The following is a 19,325-nucleotide window of genomic DNA, read 5'->3' as shown; positions in this document are numbered from 1 at the left end:
TGTTTATGACATTTCTGTTCATTTACGAAGTTTTTTGTTTTTGTTTTGTTTTTGTTTTTGTTTTTGTTTTTGTTTTTTTTTTTTTTGGGGGGGGGGTGGAATATCCCTTTCGGAAACAAAATAGGCCGTACCATTTTTGGCAAGAGTGCATATATTCTGAAATGTATCTTACTTTAAGAGTAGAAACTCCCTTTGCAAATAAAGACTTTAATCTAAACAAGACTAATAAGTCAACAAAAACAAATGATGTGTATGTACTTATCTGTATATTAGCCTATGTTCCAAAGACCGTGTCTTTTTTTTCAGACTACTGAACGATTATTTTTTAAGAGTCTTTTTGTACTTTAAGCTGACCAAGTACTGGTATCTTTAATAGCATAATGTTAAGAGCTAGAGTATCGTCTAAACTCATACTGGATGCTTAACGAAACCTCAATACTAACATACTTAAGTATTACAAAATGGATAAGACGGAAGTAAAGCATACTCTGTAAGTATCATTCAGTTGTGGCCAAACTAAAATCCAAAGTGTTCAGGTTATTCTCTTAAGATAGATGTTAGTTCATGTAACATTACTTGATGACATATTGTTTAACACCCCCACCCCCTACCCCCCCCCCAAAAAAAAAAAATACATCTTTGTTATCTTTCAAAGTATTTCACTTCTTTTTTTTCAAATATATATATATATTTAGACTGATAAAGGCAGTTTCATAGGACTAAAAATGCTTGTTTTTATTGAAGTTTTCTATTTTTTAGACTGACATCTTTAAAATACGTTATTGTTTATAACGGCTGTATTTTACACGGTAAATGTTTTTGGACCTTCATTGCACTTAGTTGCAAACCACCCCTTTGCGGGATTTATCTTTTGATAGTCTATAGACCTTGTGGCAAGTTTCAGAATGATGTCAATCACGCTGGGGCTTACTGCCACTATCAAATATGTTATATACTGCAAAATAGTCCTACATAAATTTAAGTGCACTTGTGTTATGCCGCTGTGGAAAAAGTGCACATCAAATCTGCATAAGTGAGTGTTTTTGACAGAGAATCATATATTTCTTTATTTGAAAATAAAATAGTCACTGTAACTTACTGAATTAAATATTTTAGGAGTTCAGCATGAAGACCCCCTTTTGTGAAATGTAGGGGATTTAGCTCATTGTCTTTTAGCAGCTGGTATTGCACTGCAATGTAATAAACCGCTCATTCCATTTTCAAAACTTATAGTGTAAACGTGCAGCTTTTATGTGATATATGGTCTTCTTCAGATTAAACTTAAGGTAGAAGCTTTGTAACACATTGAACGTAGTGATATTAGCATTGAAGCCTATGGGAAGTGACATTAGTGATTTGTGAGCTAGCCCCTGTGACCGATCATGCCCATCAAACGATATAGGGATTGGCCAACATTGCTACTTAAAGGATTATTATTTTTTAATTGACGGGAAAATGCCGTTTACTGGGGTTCATGTTAAATTTCATGCGTTCAACAGCAACCAGTGAAGACATTTTATCTGATTGTAAATAAGCACTGTTTCATTATGCATAAAATTGAAAATAATAATTATTTTTAAAATATTTTGCACTGTATGTATTAAGTAGTTAAGCGTATAAACCAGACATTTGTTAGCTGTTTTTGATTCTCAATACATTCTATTCATTAATTAAAAATCTTAACCCAAATTAAACAAAAATCATATAAGTCCTTGTCGCACAAGCCATGTAAGGTGTCGAGTGTTCCGTTTTATTGTGTGAACTGCTCCCTTTTTCGTGCATACTGCAAGTTGAAATGGTCTCGGAGAGTCGTGATAGCTTACAATTTTAAATTTGTGTTAGAACTTACATTTACAAAATTTTGTAATTATTAAACTTGAAAGACCGAAAAAGGATTTTTTTTCTGTTTTAGGCAGGTACACCTTAGAAAACAAAAATCATAATGGGAAAATTATGCATGTATATTGGATGATCCTCATGATGAGGGCTATCAAGGTCTTTATTTTGATGAAGTTAAGAGAGTGACTCCTTGAAAGAGAGAAACCTCTAAAGAGCAAAATTTAACCATTTTACAGTTTAAGTTTGTAAAAAAGCAATCAGTGTTTCTCGATTTAGAAGTCTCCTTTACAACAGGGACTTGACTACAATGGTATTTAATTACATGTACGTATAGTACTCACCTTGAGCGTTCAGTGAAGTTACATAGGACGCTGCACATATAACAGACAGGACCAGAAATAAAGTCCGTGACAGCACCATGTCTAAAACACAATCCATAAACAGTTACATTGAGGTTTATATAGTGGAACATCGATGGCTAATTACATATTATTTGCAAATGAACTATACAACATGCAGTTAACATTGTATGATTATGATTAAAACTATATTTCGTTCAAATATGCAGTTTAAAAATATGGCAAGTTATGTATTGACTACGAAAAAAACGTTGAAAATCTACACGTACATAACATGCAACTACTCCGGAACCATTGTTATAAGTCATGCACACTCTTCTGGCTATACATAATAATACAGGAATCTATGATAAAAGCTAAATCGTAATTAAAAAACACACCCCCCCCCAACAAAAAAAAGAAAATAATTTAAAAATAAACAAAACAACAACAAAACAAAAAACTAACAAACAGCGACAAAAGCAATATCTCTCATAATTTCATTTAAAAAAAATTAAGTATATTAAGTTAACCGTTGATATTTTCTTTAGTAATAACTTTATTTCAAAATGGACTACGTCATAAGAGAAGAATTGAATATATTTTGTTTGAATTATTAAAATGATAAATTTAGTGCAGCTTTAATCATACCTGGGGTTACTGGTGGTCCTATTCAATGTGGACGTTAGAATATTTATCGTGGCTCTTTATTAATGTTTCTATATACCCCGCCTACGACTCACCTTTCATTAGAATGACCCGAGATTTCTCGTTGACAGAGACGTGTATATGTATAGGAATTAACCGGACTTTCTACCTATCATAAATCTATGTAGAACTTCAATACTTTTTTAACAATATAGCGTGGGTGCCAAAGAATTTGTTATATAATAAGAGGGTACGGTTTTTGTTTATCTTGCTCTGTGGGAGCGCATATGTACATGTAATAATACGAATGATTGAATACATGTATACTTGCATTTATAGGTTCGAATAACCCTTTTATTGCTATCTATTTTTTAAGTCAAAATTATAAGAACAATTACCATTTGTCCAGATTTCGGTCTATCTTGAACTCACTGCTACTGTTTAGTTATGCAAAACTGGACGTTACGAACTAGGACTTGAGATAGATACTTTGAAATTTGAATTTTGTAATATGCTTGAAAACGTACACATAGCTGATTAGTTTCATTAATATGAATAAACAATATTGTATATGATTCATTTTAAGCAAATACAAAGGTACATTCCATTTTATTTTAACCATGTTTTAACATCGTATGGTAAAAAAAAAGAACTTTGTAGATGCTGATGTAATATTTTGATTATTTGTTACAGTCACAAGAACTCGTCAATAAAACGCGTTAATTTATATACATGTCCACCTCTAAATCTAAAAAAAAAAAACCTTTTTATCCTCAGACATCCATTCGTACAAAAAGCAAATACAGTGTATGTGTGCATACTTTAAGTTCTAATAAAGCTACAGATTCATAAGCTTTCTATTTATAACTATGTCGTACTTCTATAGATTGAAATAGCGGCCATGTCTGTTGCCGACAATATCTCTAGTATCCACTCAGTCGCCGTTAAACGACGACAGCAGACTCAAAGTCATGATATAAGCTCACATAAACCTTTTGACCAAGTAAGCTAATAATCAAAGAATTCATCGAACTGAGCATCTTTTTTGCAATATTATTGGCACTCAAAACCACTGAGCGCATCTGTCTTCTGAATTTTCTTTGAGTCTCTCTTTTACATTCTGGACGGGTTAACTTAAAATTTCTTTCTGCAACTGATGTATTTGGTTTTTTGTAGTGGTGTGAAAATCAATTTAAATCCCGTTGACAAAAAAAACCATACATATGATTAAACTATATCACGTAAAATCCTTGAGCTGCCGGGTGCATTACTTAGTAATAGATCTGTCACCGTAATCGTGTGTAAATAAATTTTGTGCGATATTCGTTTTTATTGACTGCGTACAAATGATTTTAAAATCATGGAAATGTTAAAAACACCAATGTTAAGACTTTATCTTTTGCTTTTATAATATGGTTTAATTGTTTTTAATATTGTTTATTGGTGAATCAAAAACGGCAGTATGAGACAGTAACTTACTCACTAGTTATATTATTCCGTCTTTTTTCAGACCTGACCGGAGAAACTTTGAAATCTGTTTCTAAAACAGTTTGGGAAGGGTAACGCTAAAAATCAGCGCGACCATTATAATTGCAGTGCATCAAATCCTCTAATTGGCTATGTTTATCTGTTGTTCCTGTGCATTTTTTGCGGAAACGAAATAATAAAGATGACCCTTAAATGTTATAAATCTCAAGTTCAAAATCATTGACGTCATTTTTCAACAAAATTCCGAATCTGTATTTCCAATACAAAATGAAATATAGCCAAAATATATTGACAGTCAGTAAATACAGAAGTGGGCGGGTGCAGGGAGAAACATTAATATACAGCTAAGAACTACCCAACTTTACGTTCCTTTAAATTATCTTCAAAAGGACGACTCTTTACATACATGTCAAATCTGAAGAAATAGTAAATTTTATCATATTTCTTCTTATATCTGCGAACGACGGAAGGTTATTTACTCATTGAAGGTCAAAGCAAATAATAAATTAATGTTATTTCTACGTTTCTAGCTTTACATAGAGAGAAAAGGTTCTTTACAATTTCCACGAAGCAACTATAACCAACTACGCCTAGTTTTTTTGCAAAATATTTTGAAAGTTTTACAACATTTAACTATTCTACATAAAGGACGTTCATTTATTTTACTTGAATGAAATAAACTTTTTGAATAGTAACTCCTTTTCAGTTTCAGCATCCCATTTTGAGGTGTTTGACAGAGTTATCTAGCCATGAAATGTTCATTTTCAGTGCATTTCAATGAAAATATAACTCAGTTTACCAACATGGGATTGAAAATCTTATCTTTTTCCTTGATTCTGATGTACAGATTGTCAAATAAAACTTTCAAAATGGTGTTTTTTTTTCTTACTATGTTTCATCTACTGCCTGATTCTTACAGATTCTGGCACTTAACACAGTGTGTTGTCTATGTTGTAAGTTTTGTTGCTTTACATTATTATTTTTGTTGTTGGCTCTTTATTATGTAAATCAGAGATTCGATAATTTAAGGCCAAAAAAAAAAAAAATAATAAATAACCAAAGAAAATAGAACCAGACACAACAAACAACGTTCAACAACATAAAAACAACCACAAAGCAAACAAGATTCAAATCTCCCATCACTAGTTAAATTTTCTTGTTTCGACTGTCTCCTATTAGCGAGTACTCAAAACAGCTTTGCGACATAACAAATGATGTCTAACCTACCAACAAACTTTTAACAAAATCCGTGTGGTCTTGGAGTCGCGCCCACAAAGTAAATGTGACGGACGGAAGAATCGGTTGCTTTGCGACAAGAGACACGCACTGAAGTTTAAGGCATGGACTTTGACAATAGAGCATCTTACTATTAAACATTCGATGATTGAGTATAATATTTAATATTATATTTTAATATAAGATCAAGTCATCTGTCTGTTTCTAGACTGTTATATGCTTTTCACCAGCAATTTAAATCAGATCATTGTTTTGTCGTTTCTATTGGGACCATTGTGTATCGGATGTATACACCATAATATACACTATATGGGTTAATCCTGATGGTGGTCTTCCCTTTATTGATTGTGGTACAGGAGTCAAAACCTATAGATAAATGACAAAAATGTTTTAATATAACGCTATAGGTAATATAGGTATTAGGCATGGTTATAAAAACATGTAAATGTATTCAATATCATTCGATACCAAGGCCAGGGGGTGCGACGAATGTGATCGCACATCCCCCTCCCCCTTTTGAAAACAAAAGAACTGATTTACACCATAGCCTGTAATTAGAGAAATCATACTAGATAACCAAATACAATTACTTATCAGTGATCAGTTCGCGCCCCCATTCTGTGAGAAAACCTGGCTACAGTCCCGCATACATTGTGCAAAAAAAAAAATAAGTTGCTTATAATTAGCGCTTACTGCTACACAGAAACATACACAATCTAGAAAGTCGACAAGTGTCTTTAAATTCTTTGTTGCATGCCAGTTTGTGTGGTAATCCTGTCAGGCGCGTAGCTGAGGCCAAATTGAAGTGTAGGCAAAATTACGGCAGGGGGTCTGGGGCGAAGCCCCCCCCCCCCTCGAAGCTCCGCGGAGATAGCGTTTTAGAGCATCATTTATGCCTCTCCTGGATGTATTTTATCTCCAAAAAAATTGGCAAAATTAAGTGCAGGCAAAAGCTTTTTTGCCTAAAGGCAGCTACGCGCCTGCCTGTTTCACCTAATTCCATAAAACAATAATTTGGGAAAAGCAGAAAAATAACAATCATGTGTGAAATTACCTTTTCTTGGAGTTCCGATCTGGTCTAATTTCTTGTCCTGGACTTTATACACTGTGTATCTCTCTAATCCTTTAGGTGCTCTTGAAATAAAACATAACTCCCGTGATTCGGGAGTGTTAAAGGACATATTAAGGTCCTTCTTTGTGAGGGTCCATCTAATCTGTCCCTTTTTGCATTTTCCAGATATGTCGATGTCACGTGGAAAAAGCCTGTAGAAAGTCGAGGAATAGGTTTCTGTGTAGATAATTTACCCTTGAATTCCAAATTTTAAGCTCTAATGCTTGTGTTTTTGTCATGTTTTCCTGTAGATACTTTTGACAGTTGTTTACAGCTAACTACACGTAGTTTTATTGATATGCTGGATGTATTCGGCAAAGTTATAGACGAATTTGAGTAAAACAATTAATCGACATGTTATATTGGCCTCAATTCATGTTACTCATTATCACAAAAAAAAATTGCAAAGCTGTTTTTTTAATAATTATGCATAAAAACAACAAGTGATGCATTTCGTATGATACAAAATATTTTGGCATGGAACCCACCGGAAGGCGATGTGTCAATGCAAACTTGATAAATCTTACGGCAAGCTTTTCATGCAATACTATACCAAATGTATTTCAAGGAAATCATACTACCATATGCCCACAACAAGCCTTTTGACAGTACTTTACCAAATCCTCACCCAGCGACTCTATCTCTGCATGACACTCCTTTAAAAGGATCTTTGGTATCTTTCTTCAATTCGGATTTGGTTGAATTTAATGGCTCGCTATGCGTCGACATAAAAACACAGAGAAACAACACAATTTTTAAACAATCCATCCTCTCTTTTGTATGATAAAACAAATACTAGTTAAAATGTTTATGGTTCAAGAAATATACGAACATTTAAAGACATGAAATAACCAGTTATTGTGAGATTACATCCGTCATTAGAATGTTGTAGGTCTTGTAAACTTTGGTGTAATGCATGTCTCCATTGACATCAAACAACCACAAACATGTCGTCAAGTAAGTTCTCCTGTGTCTTAAGTACAGATTCTTTTCTAACATGGAACTTCGAGTAAAAAACAAAGAATTTACTTAAGATTTTTATGAATCCGAAAAGTATTAGATCTAAGGAAGACAAAATCAAGAAAAAAATAATGGAGATAGAAAAAGCAAATGACCACATAGTGACTATCAAATGAAATCTGATAACTTGGCTATAAATGGACATGTAGCTCACGTATATACTACATGTACAAGTAAATGCTCTTGCACGTCCAAAAATCAATCTACGCTTTAAAGGGGTAGATATGGTTAAGAGGACAAAATCAGACACCAGACTTTGCTTCTATCAAATATGCATGCTTTTGGTTTTATCTCGCTTTCTAAAATTTGAAGAGACAATGATTAACCTGTAAAATTAAGCTTAAAGTTAATGAGCAATTCTACTTAGGACCCCACATATAACTGAGAGCATGGACCATTAACAACTTATAAAGGTTAGAAACACATGGCGATTGATTGTAACTGAATGCTATATGGCAAGTATTGCATGCACTTCTGGGTGATAATCAATCGAGCATACCCTTTATGTACTAGCCTGATATTTTAGCGTGCTAGCAAACAAAAGCAAGAGTCTGCTGATTAAAAAATCTTATTTTTGACAGTTTTTGGGCCCATTCATTTGAAAAAACTACTTATATTACCCGAGTCGATTTATTAAATAGTGGTATTACGCATTCCCTTTGTGATATCTGCAATAAATGGGCTCAAACTAGCAAAAAACGAATCGGACAAAAATAATGGATCTTGAGAAAAGGCGAGTGGTCGGAATCATCAGTGTCCAAGTGCCTGATTGTCACCAAACTGTGTCAAATTATTGATTCAAAGGAGACCAGATGTTACTATATGCAACATAATTGGCATTTTTTAAAAGTCTGGTATGACTGTCAGTGACTGAACCCTTGACCTCCCACACTTGAGACAAGAACGCTACCACAACACCACCGAGGCGGTTGAGACACCAGAAAACTTGTTTATGTCATGGCTAGTGTTATACATAAGAAAAATAAAAATAAATACAATTTATCTTTGCGTTTGAGACGGACACACCATAACAATCCACAAACTCCTTTTTGGCTGCCAACCTTTCAAAAATTATGACTTAAAACTTTAGATTACACAAACTTGCTAAAAACATCTCCTTAGAGAAACCGAATGAAGATTTTCCAATCCAAACATAAAATAAAGAGCTTTGGGTAGCACGGCATGATACGACCACAATATGTGTAACTCTATTCATAAGGGGCAAGTGTGGACACAATATTAGTTTTGACACACTAATACAAAGGAACTTACAGTTTAGTATGGGCACAACTGGTTTTGACACTATAAAGTACATAATTAGAAATTCCAATGAAAAAAATGAAATGCCCCAAAACCATTATCTGAAATCTGATTGCAAAAGCAGGTAAGGATTTTCATTTGTAAAGGGAGCCAATAAAAATTTCAAAATGGGAACAAAAATTGAAAAGTTGATTTTTTATTTGGTGTTGCCAATTTTTTACCCTTTAATATTTTAACAATAAAGATAAGACATTCGGTAAAAAAATTCAAAAACAGAATTTCAAAAGGAACACGTTGACATCTGAATCATAAAAAAATGATCAACAATAAGCTTTATCTATCATTTACAGGGATAACCACAGATAAAAATTCAAGGGTTGCAAATAAACCTTAGCCCATTGTTTTCAAATGGGTGGACCAAAAACCTCCAAAAACTATAGTGCCCTCCACCACCTAGCAACAATGTATTAAAATTTGATAAAGGTTGGATAAGCTTTACTCAAGTTCTTGAAAATAAACTTAAGTTAACAGACGCCAACAACAACAAAGTGACACCAATATATGACCAAAACCATTTTTTTAAGTCGTATGAAAATGGGTGATAACAAAACTTCAGACCATCTTCTAACAATAACTCTCGTAGGCCCTCAGACCAGAATATCTTATTAGATGGGCAATATATAATACAAACATTTATATTCGTATATATATTTTATTATTATCTACATCCATCATGAAGTGGTGCTAATGTCCTGAAATCTCTCCACACTGGAGGAAGTCCTTTCTGTAGATGTTTACCACACTTTGTACATGGTGCTGAGAACAGGGTCTTGTATGATATGAACCATTGCTGCTGTAAAATACCAACTCTGTTATATCAAGTACAATAATCATTTTTTGCATTATTAGTATATTGGGTTCAGTGTTAGGTGTATCATGATAAATCTAGTACAAAATAGTGTACTTCCTATTAGTACAATAGCATTTGTATCAGGTTTGTATCAAATACAATTCCATGTGTTTTGTGTTATATCAAGTACAATAGCATGTGTAATATTAGTTACATAGTGATTTAGTGGCCATGTACAGAATTTACCCTGGTCAGCATATTTCATACCCGTCGCGGCTCAGCGATGATTTTGTTTTTGTTTTTGGTTTAAAAAAAAAAAAGTTTATACCCGTTATTTAGATAGCAATAATTTTCTTTAATGTTCCTGATGTGTGTTTCAATTTTTACCCTTGTGTTGCCTCTATGGTACTTTTGTTTTGTATATTGTCTGCCATTAGCGACGCAAAACTTTTCGTCGCCATTTTGGTTGTAGTAAACTAAAAAACGATAACTGACCGGGTATTGCTAAAATAGTGACAGTGTATCGGAAATATACCGTCTTCACGTGATCAAAATACAGAGCGCCAATTAGTTGATTTCAACTGATAATTATCAGAAGTGGGTTAATGTGTAATATCATATATTCAGATCAAAATAGACATGTTTTGTAATCCACAATAAGTGATTGTTTTCATCCTATAACCTTTATCCTATCTTACATTCCTAATCAGAACACAGTTGAAGTAAAGTTAAAATAAATGATATAATTAATTCGACATGTCAAAGGCCAGTATCATATAATAAATGCACATGTAAAGAAGCTGTGCAATCTAACTTGACAGCTCTGCACAAGGTATATATATTGATCAAGGTGTCTGTATGTACAGCCATTCACAACATTTTTGTTACAGTTTTATCCTGGCAATTGATATTCTAACGGATCTTACACAGGTATATCATTTCATAGGAATTGATTTCCTACTGAAGTGTGACTCCACTACCTGTTTGATGAACTTGTATATGTTTTGACCATATGGTTACTACTGGCATGTGAAGCGAGGGTTTTCTTAGCGGGCTTGGCTCACAGTTTAATTTCTTCCTATTGCAATGCTTGGAGACCCTCAGTTAATAGATACAATAGGTGCAAATTTTACAGAAAAGTATAGGGTCAGCTTTAGAAATTACTGAAAATGAGGTTTGTCCCAGACCCTCAATAGCGTATTTTTACCCAAATTTTGTATAAAACCTTTAGACTCGCCACTGGTTCATAATTATAAACATACAAGTATATGTAGATGTAAAAGGAACTAAACTTACAAAGAATGTACGTATTGTAATTTCTGGTATTTGTGGGTAATAGTAATGTTGTATTCCTGCCATCATCAGATCAGAAATCTACAACAGAAATTAACTAATAAGCATTAATGTTTTTTTATTCCATGGGTAAAAAAATCTGGATATTGTTCATGTTCCTGTTTAAAAAAATTGTTATCAAAGTCTTTTGCCCACTTGAGGCAAGGTTCAAAAGTGGTTCTGCAGATGAAGTTATTTGATATTGATTAAAATATTGCACTAATACCTTGCCAAATTGTATCTCTGGCAAGATTTTGATGCCATGAAGTAACATACAGTACTTCTTCTCCACATGCATATTTTCTGAATTGAGTAACTTATTAAGAAATGGTCATATGTCTCCAGACAGATGAGAAATTTATCAGCTCAAGCATATATATATGTATATATAATAAAATTAAAATATTTTACACACACAAATTCTTCTCTTTGTTTCTGACATGAAAAAATAGAAATTTTGAAGATACATACCTTCTGGAAAACTTCATACCTGGATTTAGACCATAAATCTACCTAAAAACACACACAATACCAAATGAATAAATGAAACTCAAACAATACATTCCATAGAAAGAGGAGCAATGGAACTAACAATTTATCATAAGCACAAAATTTTTTTTTCAAATATAGTTATTGTACTCCATTTTGAACAAGAACCTGTAAACATGAGAGCCATACTTTACCTGTGCTTCTTACCATTATCACTTTACTGTTAATCTTTAAACATAGATTTGTCAGTAATCACAGTTTTTGTTTACCCAGTGTTTTAAGTACCAAAAAGCCAAAACTTTATATCCCAAAATGTTTTCTTTATGTACATGTATATCTGACATGTATGCACAAATTCTGGACAAATTTCACAACCTCAACCTAGATTTTGATAGCTGGTCTTCATAATTTTTTTCATATAGATATATAATATAGTTGAGTACCTGTCAAATCATTTGAAACACTGAAGTAAATACTAGATAGAAGTCTACTTAGTATTGCACACTTATGATTTTTGCTTCGGTAAAGTCTACAGAATTATAAGATTTTCCTCAATTTGTGTTCTTTGTCGTATCAATCAATAACAAAAGAACGAAATGAAGTAGTGTGGATTATTTTGTTTTCTGATTATACACTGTATTATTGTAGTGATTTCCAAGCTTACACACTTCCTATCACTATAATACTTACTTTACCATCATGTGATGTGAAATCTTCATTGAAACCTTTGACATTAACATATTCTATCAGAAAACCACGTAATACACAAACTGCTTTCAATGTTCTGGCTAAAGTTATCTAAAAATAAATAACCATAATATCTATTAAACAATATATTGGGACCAATGTATAATATCTAAATGGTGCAATTTTTATTTTGATTCATTTCCATCAATGTATTTTTACACAAAGTCCTTTCACACAAGAGATATATCATTATTACACTTACCTTTGATTTACAACAAAATCTTCTATCTTTTCAGATATATATTTCATTTTTGTATGCTTAATAGATCAGACATGTATAACAAAGTGGATATTGGCAAAATCGGAAGTAAATATACAGTAAAAAAGAATCGTAACGGTAAAATCCAGATTTGAAATAGCAGGATTCCACTAAAAAGCGGAAAATAATCATGTCTAATAGATGTGTTAATACCATCAAAGGCCAATTTTACCAATTCTAAGTTATTACACAACCATACAAAACTAAGATATAAATTATTTAAAAAAAATCACCAGTCTTACATTTTCTTATAAATAGATAGAATAATCATATAAAATTGACCAATATAATGAATATAAGACATTACACAATACATTATTTCCTTGGTAGTTTTGTGTAGTCTCCATTGATCGTCAATGAACTGGAACATTACCTGTACAACACAGCTACTACCATTAGGTCTGGAGATAGACATACTTGTATCTGGTAAATGTTTTTCTATATTGGTTAATACACTCTCCACTGAACTGAAATAAAAAACCAGTACAGAATTATTTCAATTTGCTATGTTTGTTGTTTTAAATTTTCAAAAATTTAATAGTAGTATCCAGAGGATGAACAGAATTTATTAAATAAACTGTTCATGCGAAAATCAAGCACATCATATGATATGGGCAGTATAGAGTAAATTTCCTAACACCAATTTATTAATGTCAGATCAAGCTCATTCTGATGTCAGAAAGCATAGAAAATTCTCTGTATCAAAAGTTGATGACCCAGAATATAATTTTAAAAAAAATATATATGAACAAATCAATGAGTTATTACCTTTTATTATTTTTTTAGTGCTTTCTACATAATTTATTTCAGTCTTACCATTTCTGAAAATTACAAATCTAATTCATTTTTTGTTGCTGAAAACATGAATTTGTGATCTAATTTGTTGAAAACACATATTAGGCTTGTGCACCCACTGCCAGAGTCCTTCATGGACATCCTCATAAGTTAAGTATTTCCCTTTGATAAAGTATAAAATAAAATTCATTTCCATGTGTAATTCTATGCCTTGATAACTGTCCTCAGCTTTCAATCATACCCTTATTATGAGCTACATGCATATATTAGAGGAATGACTCGGCGGTACATTAGGATTTTTTAAATTACTATCTAGAAGATCTGATTCCCTCAATAAGCTCAACCAAAAGTAATGAACAGAGTAATGATAGTGAGAATATTTTTGTTTTTTAATTTGTGTAAATGTTTAAGAATTGCTGAAACAGTAAGAGAAAAAGCTATTCAGTAATTTGGACATGAAAATGTGTCATTTTTATAATTCGTTGAAATTTAATAGAAATAATGAGTTGTGACGTATCTGTAATCAAAGTACTGTTAGCAGGCATACACAGTCAATTTTAAAGATTATATGATGTAAAATAAACCTGTAACAATAACTTTAGAATTGTTTTTTTTTTCCTTAAATGTTTAAACTGAATATTATTTACAATAGTGATTTCAAAGATATGATCTGTATATCAATCATAAGACAGTATAATACTTTACACACATTTACAAATTTTATTTCATTCCAGCTTATTCACAAATTTTTAAACCAACCCAAAAAATAAATTTGCAATTACATTCAAAAACTAATTTCACAAAGTATTTATTACAACAATGTAATTACACACACACACACACACACACAACAAGATTTCAGCTTAAGAAAATAATTTCAAGATCATACAACAGATTTTCCAAAAACTGACACTTTTTATCAATTTGAAACTTCCCACCAATTTTACTTTGTAAAACCGTAAAAATTCACTGTTTTTCACTTCCTGTTTACCAATTATTAATTATTATGATAAAGAATTTGATTAATAAGTTGATAAATGGAATATGCTTAACACATTTAAGTTTCTTGACACACTCTCCACAACCTTAATTTTATCAATGCAACATTTTTACTTAAAAGTCTTTAAAGGCAAAGAAAAAACATAAGTCCCTAAAATCTTCAGTTGATTTGAAGACTAAATCTAAATTTCATTTGCAGGAATGATAGAATAGTATGAAGCTGAATAATTACCTGAAACCTATTTTAATACTGATTTTGAAAGAGATGTTGATTGTTAACATATGGACTATATTGTAATGTAGTGTTTAGAAACAGTAGGGAACTGGTGACTTGTAGATATTTTGATCCTGCAGGATCAAAACCCCAAAAATGCAATGGGAATCAAATCATCAGCCAAGAATTATAATATGTGTTGAATCGTGACAGAGAGTGGTTGTTATACCACTAGTATACATTTGTATGTATATAAAAAAAATATCTAATACCTGGCAGGAATATTATGAGCAACAGGTGGCATTCGTCTCTGGCGTTTAGTAGATAAGCCAGTACCACCAGTTTGACCAGGATTACTTCTCTTTAAAGTATTCTGTTGCATTATCTGACAGGCATAATCTGCCAACTTGTGTACCTGAAATAATTGTGAAAATAATACATAAATAGAGTATCAGTATTAAAAATATATTTATCTAATATATAATATGACGTAAGGCTGTGCCTTTGAGGGACAGAACTATTTTTACTCCAATAACATTTGACTTGGTTGATATTTCATCGCTACATCACTGATGTCTCAACCAATGGGAATCTGCCACACCTACAAAAGATAATAGGCTGAAGTCTTTATAGTCACTAACTGCCAAATATCTCTGTCACTGATTTTGACTTACTTTCAATATCTGAATATGCTCTTCCACTAAAACTTTGGTTCCCTTGATGCATACTCAATCTTTACCCTGATGGCTCAAATGTTTTCAATCATCAGGAACAAGAGAAAACAACTGGCAATGGCTATATATGGATATCAAATGCAAATCACATACAAATATTAAGTTCTAAGAAGGTGCTAACAATATTTGTGACTTGAAAAGTTCAAACAATCCCATCCTCACTGCAGATGCCACCCTCGAAAGAACAATTTTGATCCACTTGTGCATTGACAGAAAATCTACATATGTAAGATGACGCTGATGCTCTGTCCCAATAATTCTTTGAAATTTGTATTATCATGTTCAAATCAATTTTCTACAATATTCTTTGGCCAATCTTATTTCTGTTTGCCATATCCCAAGAGCTTAAAAAAAGGTTTGGTCAGTAGTTAGGTAGATAATTTTTCTCATCCAAATTCTTCAGCCTTCAAAAAGTTCATATTCAGATGTGTATCACAATGCCACTTTTAACAGTTTTCTGTTGTTTATATTGTAACATGTAGACCAAAACAGCTTTTAAGTGACAGAAAAAAAATTACTAATAACAAAAATCTAGAAATCAGAAAAATGAGAATGTAGATTAAGACTACTACTATTCCACTAAAAAGAAACTATTCAGTCTGGAGGTTTCTCACAGGTAGATCAGTCTGTGGCAGAGTAACTTATTTTTAATGTTGATCTAGATAAACATGACATACAATAGTGATATACATACATGTATTCAGTATGGTTATCATTCTTTTATCCAATCTTGAAGCAAATAGTAATTTCATTATCTGTCTTTACCTTGTTGGTCCATTTGTGAGCTTGTATCAGCTGGCTAGGCAGCTGTGTCCTGTCTGTTGCGGGATCCAAACAGACCAAGCTAATGTTGTTAGATCCTTGGTTAACACTGGAAGGTAAAGCTTGGGAAACTTTCTCTAGTTCACTTAAAAAAAAATGATCAAAATAATCACCAAACCAGAGACTTTTATGAACCATCTGTACAAGACCCAAAAGATAGTCAAGGACATTGGAGAAAAAACTCAGTCAGACTTAAATAATTGACACGAGTATAATTACATTTATTATATGCATATTATTTAAACAGACTAGTCTCATTGGATAATCAGCTTTGAAACACATTTCTAGCTTCAGTACAGAAAGAGACATACCTTGACGGATCACCGATATGGTGGTACACCACTGAGACATACCATGACAGATCACTGATATGGTGGTGCACCACTGAGACATACCATGACGGATCACTGATATGGTGGTACACCACTTTGCTAGTGGTAACCCACAATTTTTTATCCAAATAGTTCAAAAATTTTTTTGGAAATGTTTAATGGCAGGTTATGCCCAACAACTTCCAAAAAGAATTTGCATGAAAGCTTAAGAAATAATAATGTTATTAACAATCAGTCTTAAGAGCGGCGTACCATTATGTCTGTGATTAGTCACAATATGTCTCTTTCTGTACTGTGTTTATATAAACCACAGTCACATTTATCAGACTACTATTATTAATTGCAGTGTACTGCATTTCGAAAATTAAATTAAAAGTAACCTTATCTGGGTTAAGTTGTATTCTATCAATCACAGTTTTCAAGAAGTTGGCTGAAAACAGTAAAACAATATCATTTATCACCTCTCAAGGGCAATAACTCTTACAAGGACTCATCTGACAACTTCAATACCGAAGACTTTAGTAGGCCTTATAATAAGGATCATTTCAGCCATAAAAAGAATTTGGCTAAACCTTGCAGTTTTGGAAATATATGCAAAAGACTACTGTCTGACCACTACGTTCTATTAGGAGATTGCACTTAAAATTGACTAAATAGCAATTCAAAGAAGAAGTATGCAATGTAAAACCATGATAAAAAAATTAAGGTTCTATGGCACCACACAGGGAGTTTGTACCACAGTAGTTTTAAATAAAAAAAGAATATGTTACTAGAAAATCACATATTCATAAACACTAACACCTTTTTCAGACCAAGTAAATAAGAAATTAAAATGAATACTATTATAATAATTATATTAGTATTCATTTTAATTTCTTATTTACTTAATTAAATTGCAATTCTAATAAAAAATCAAAGTGCTGTCAGCACTGTAGGTTTTTGCTCCTTATGAAAATTGTAGCATTAACAAAATTTCAAAGATTACATGATGTCAAATAAAAATGTGATCATACATTTGCATTTTTCGTATTTAATATTCCGAACTGTCTTTCCCTAATATTTATTAACTGAATGTCAATCAATACTTCTGATCCAACTTCATATGATCTTTTTTTCCATTTCCCCTTTTTTCTAAATTTTAAAACTGTCCAAAAGTTGATTTGCATTAACTTTTAAAAAAAACTATAGTAACAGATTATTTATTACTCAAATAAAACTAATATCAGCTTCACAAAATAACTTCCTTGATGCACATAAGATTTCCCAAAACTTGACACTTTTATCAATTTAATTTTCCACATAGAACAGCAAGTTGTGTTTGGCCACTAAGTTCTTGTAATAACTATCCATTCGAAATTGTAAATCATGCCATTTCTCAACATGACAAAAGATAATTCTAGAGAGACTTGAATGTCCATCAGCTGTTCCAAGCGTTTTGACAATAAAGCACTTTTGCGACCCACACAGTTGTTGACATTAACAAAGATGGCGGACAAAAATTGATGAAAATTTGATAAATTCAGTTACGGGGGTTTTTAAGGGAGGAATTCTTGAAACCGGGAGATCGATGTCTCCCTCATGGAAGACGTCAAAAGGTAAAATTGAGGGAGACTCCTGCAAAAAAACGGGAGGGTTAACACCTATGCATTAGGACTATATTTTTGTGTAGCGTTCAGAAATAGTAGGAAAGTTCCAGTGATAGACTGGCAACATAAGGTATTTTGATCCTGGATAAAAAAACCCAAAATCCTTAATCAAACTAATAAATAGTGAGCATGCATAAAAATATATATATAATTGCGTTAAAAGTTGTTGTATATGTATAAGGGGTCTCCTAGTATCCAGCAAGAGTTAGTAGGTTCTAGACTCAGTGGAGTCTTACATTGTATCAAAGACTATATAATTTATAGGCAATGCTTCTCCACTACTTTAGTGTTAACAGAGGAGGTGTTGCCTGGTATTGACAGAGAAGCCACTGAGAGTCAATGACAGAAACAAGTGTCCAAGTCTATAAATAAGAAGTCTTTAGTGATGTCTTCACTGTACTCATTTAATGTAAGATGTTGGATTTCTATTCCTCCATGACCCAAGTATGACACCAAGTCATAAAATACATTTTGTAGCTTGCCATACAACCTCTAGCATTGCTAGAGAAATCTCATTTGGTCCATGTCAAGACACACGTCTTATGATGACCATTTAATTAGGACCACTCGTATACACAAACAACAACGTGTTTAAGATTCTTTAGATTTTCACCTTAGATTGTCATTTACTGTTAGCAAAGATTTTTGAAGCTCTGACACCATTTCTTTTTCGTCGTTTCCAGTTGTTGTTTGTCCGTTTGAAAGATCTGTAAACACTCTTGTGACGCTAGCACGGAGTTTTTGTGTCAACTTAATTGTGTGGATCAGTTTTTCGGCCTCTTGATCTGCCATTTTGTCAAGCTCTCTGGGCATTTCTTCGAAAAAATCAATCTGTTTATAAGTACTCTGATGGCCGAATCTATATTTTCGATTCGTACCTTTTCGAACTCGTACCTTTATTTTATTGAACGCGTCATGTCAAGGATTAAAAAAATACTCTTCTGTAATTAGTTAATACTTTACACAACCATGTAAGAGACCAGATAAATAGTTCCTGATATTAATCAATAATTTTTTTTTAATGACTGATTAATAATAATTGATTTTGTGTAGAATACGAGTAAATAATAATGTAGACAATATGACATTATGATTCACTATTATAAGAGACCTATAATTAATTATGGTATTGTTTAAACACTTCTAATTTCAACTGAAATACCTAT

The 19,325-nt window shown here is 32.3% G+C and overlaps 3 protein-coding genes across 4 annotated transcripts in view; all 3 read right to left on the bottom strand.

The window, feature by feature from the left end:
• The window catches only part of LOC148622128 (uncharacterized), a 44,688-nt gene extending 41,787 nt beyond the window's left edge, over window positions 1–2,901 (bottom strand). Inside the window, exons 1-2 of the mRNA XM_088571731.1 lie at window positions 2,829–2,901; window positions 2,181–2,261 (exon numbers count right to left, since the gene is read on the bottom strand). Coding sequence (XP_088427857.1) covers window positions 2,181–2,259 — 79 coding nt within the window. The 5' untranslated portion in view covers window positions 2,260–2,261; window positions 2,829–2,901. The remainder of the gene's footprint in view (window positions 1–2,180; window positions 2,262–2,828) is intronic.
• A 2,813-nt stretch (window positions 2,902–5,714) lies between these two features.
• LOC148622127 (uncharacterized) lies at window positions 5,715–7,517 on the bottom strand. The gene is made up of 3 exons (XM_088571730.1): window positions 7,289–7,517; window positions 6,604–6,812; window positions 5,715–5,915 (listed from the first exon to the last, which is right to left on the bottom strand). The coding sequence occupies exons 1-3, from the start codon at window positions 7,426–7,428 to the stop codon at window positions 5,794–5,796; spliced, it is 471 nt and encodes a 156-aa protein (XP_088427856.1). The 5' UTR covers window positions 7,429–7,517; the 3' UTR covers window positions 5,715–5,793.
• A 2,115-nt stretch (window positions 7,518–9,632) lies between these two features.
• LOC148622126 (mediator of RNA polymerase II transcription subunit 27-A-like) lies at window positions 9,633–19,021 on the bottom strand. 2 transcript variants are annotated; one of them, XM_088571727.1, is made up of 8 exons: window positions 18,773–19,021; window positions 16,125–16,266; window positions 14,898–15,040; window positions 12,991–13,084; window positions 12,302–12,409; window positions 11,594–11,635; window positions 11,087–11,164; window positions 9,633–9,793 (listed from the first exon to the last, which is right to left on the bottom strand). In XM_088571727.1, exons 1-8 carry the CDS (start codon window positions 18,970–18,972, stop codon window positions 9,659–9,661), a joined length of 942 nt encoding a protein of 313 aa, XP_088427853.1. In that variant the 5' UTR covers window positions 18,973–19,021; the 3' UTR covers window positions 9,633–9,658. The 2 variants fall into 2 exon arrangements, with proteins under 2 accessions (XP_088427853.1, XP_088427854.1); XM_088571728.1 differs by having other exon boundaries at window positions 9,633–9,790.
• Window positions 19,022–19,325: the final 304 nt, after the last annotated feature.

Source organism: Perna viridis, chromosome 3 (assembly GCF_037379345.1).
Source record: "Perna viridis isolate PV_CMFRI_1.1 ecotype Kerala chromosome 3, ASM3737934v1, whole genome shotgun sequence".
Lineage (NCBI taxonomy): Eukaryota > Metazoa > Mollusca > Bivalvia > Mytilida > Mytilidae > Perna > Perna viridis.
Note: the sequence above shows the minus strand (reverse complement) of the source record. Positions and strands in the feature narration are given on the sequence as shown.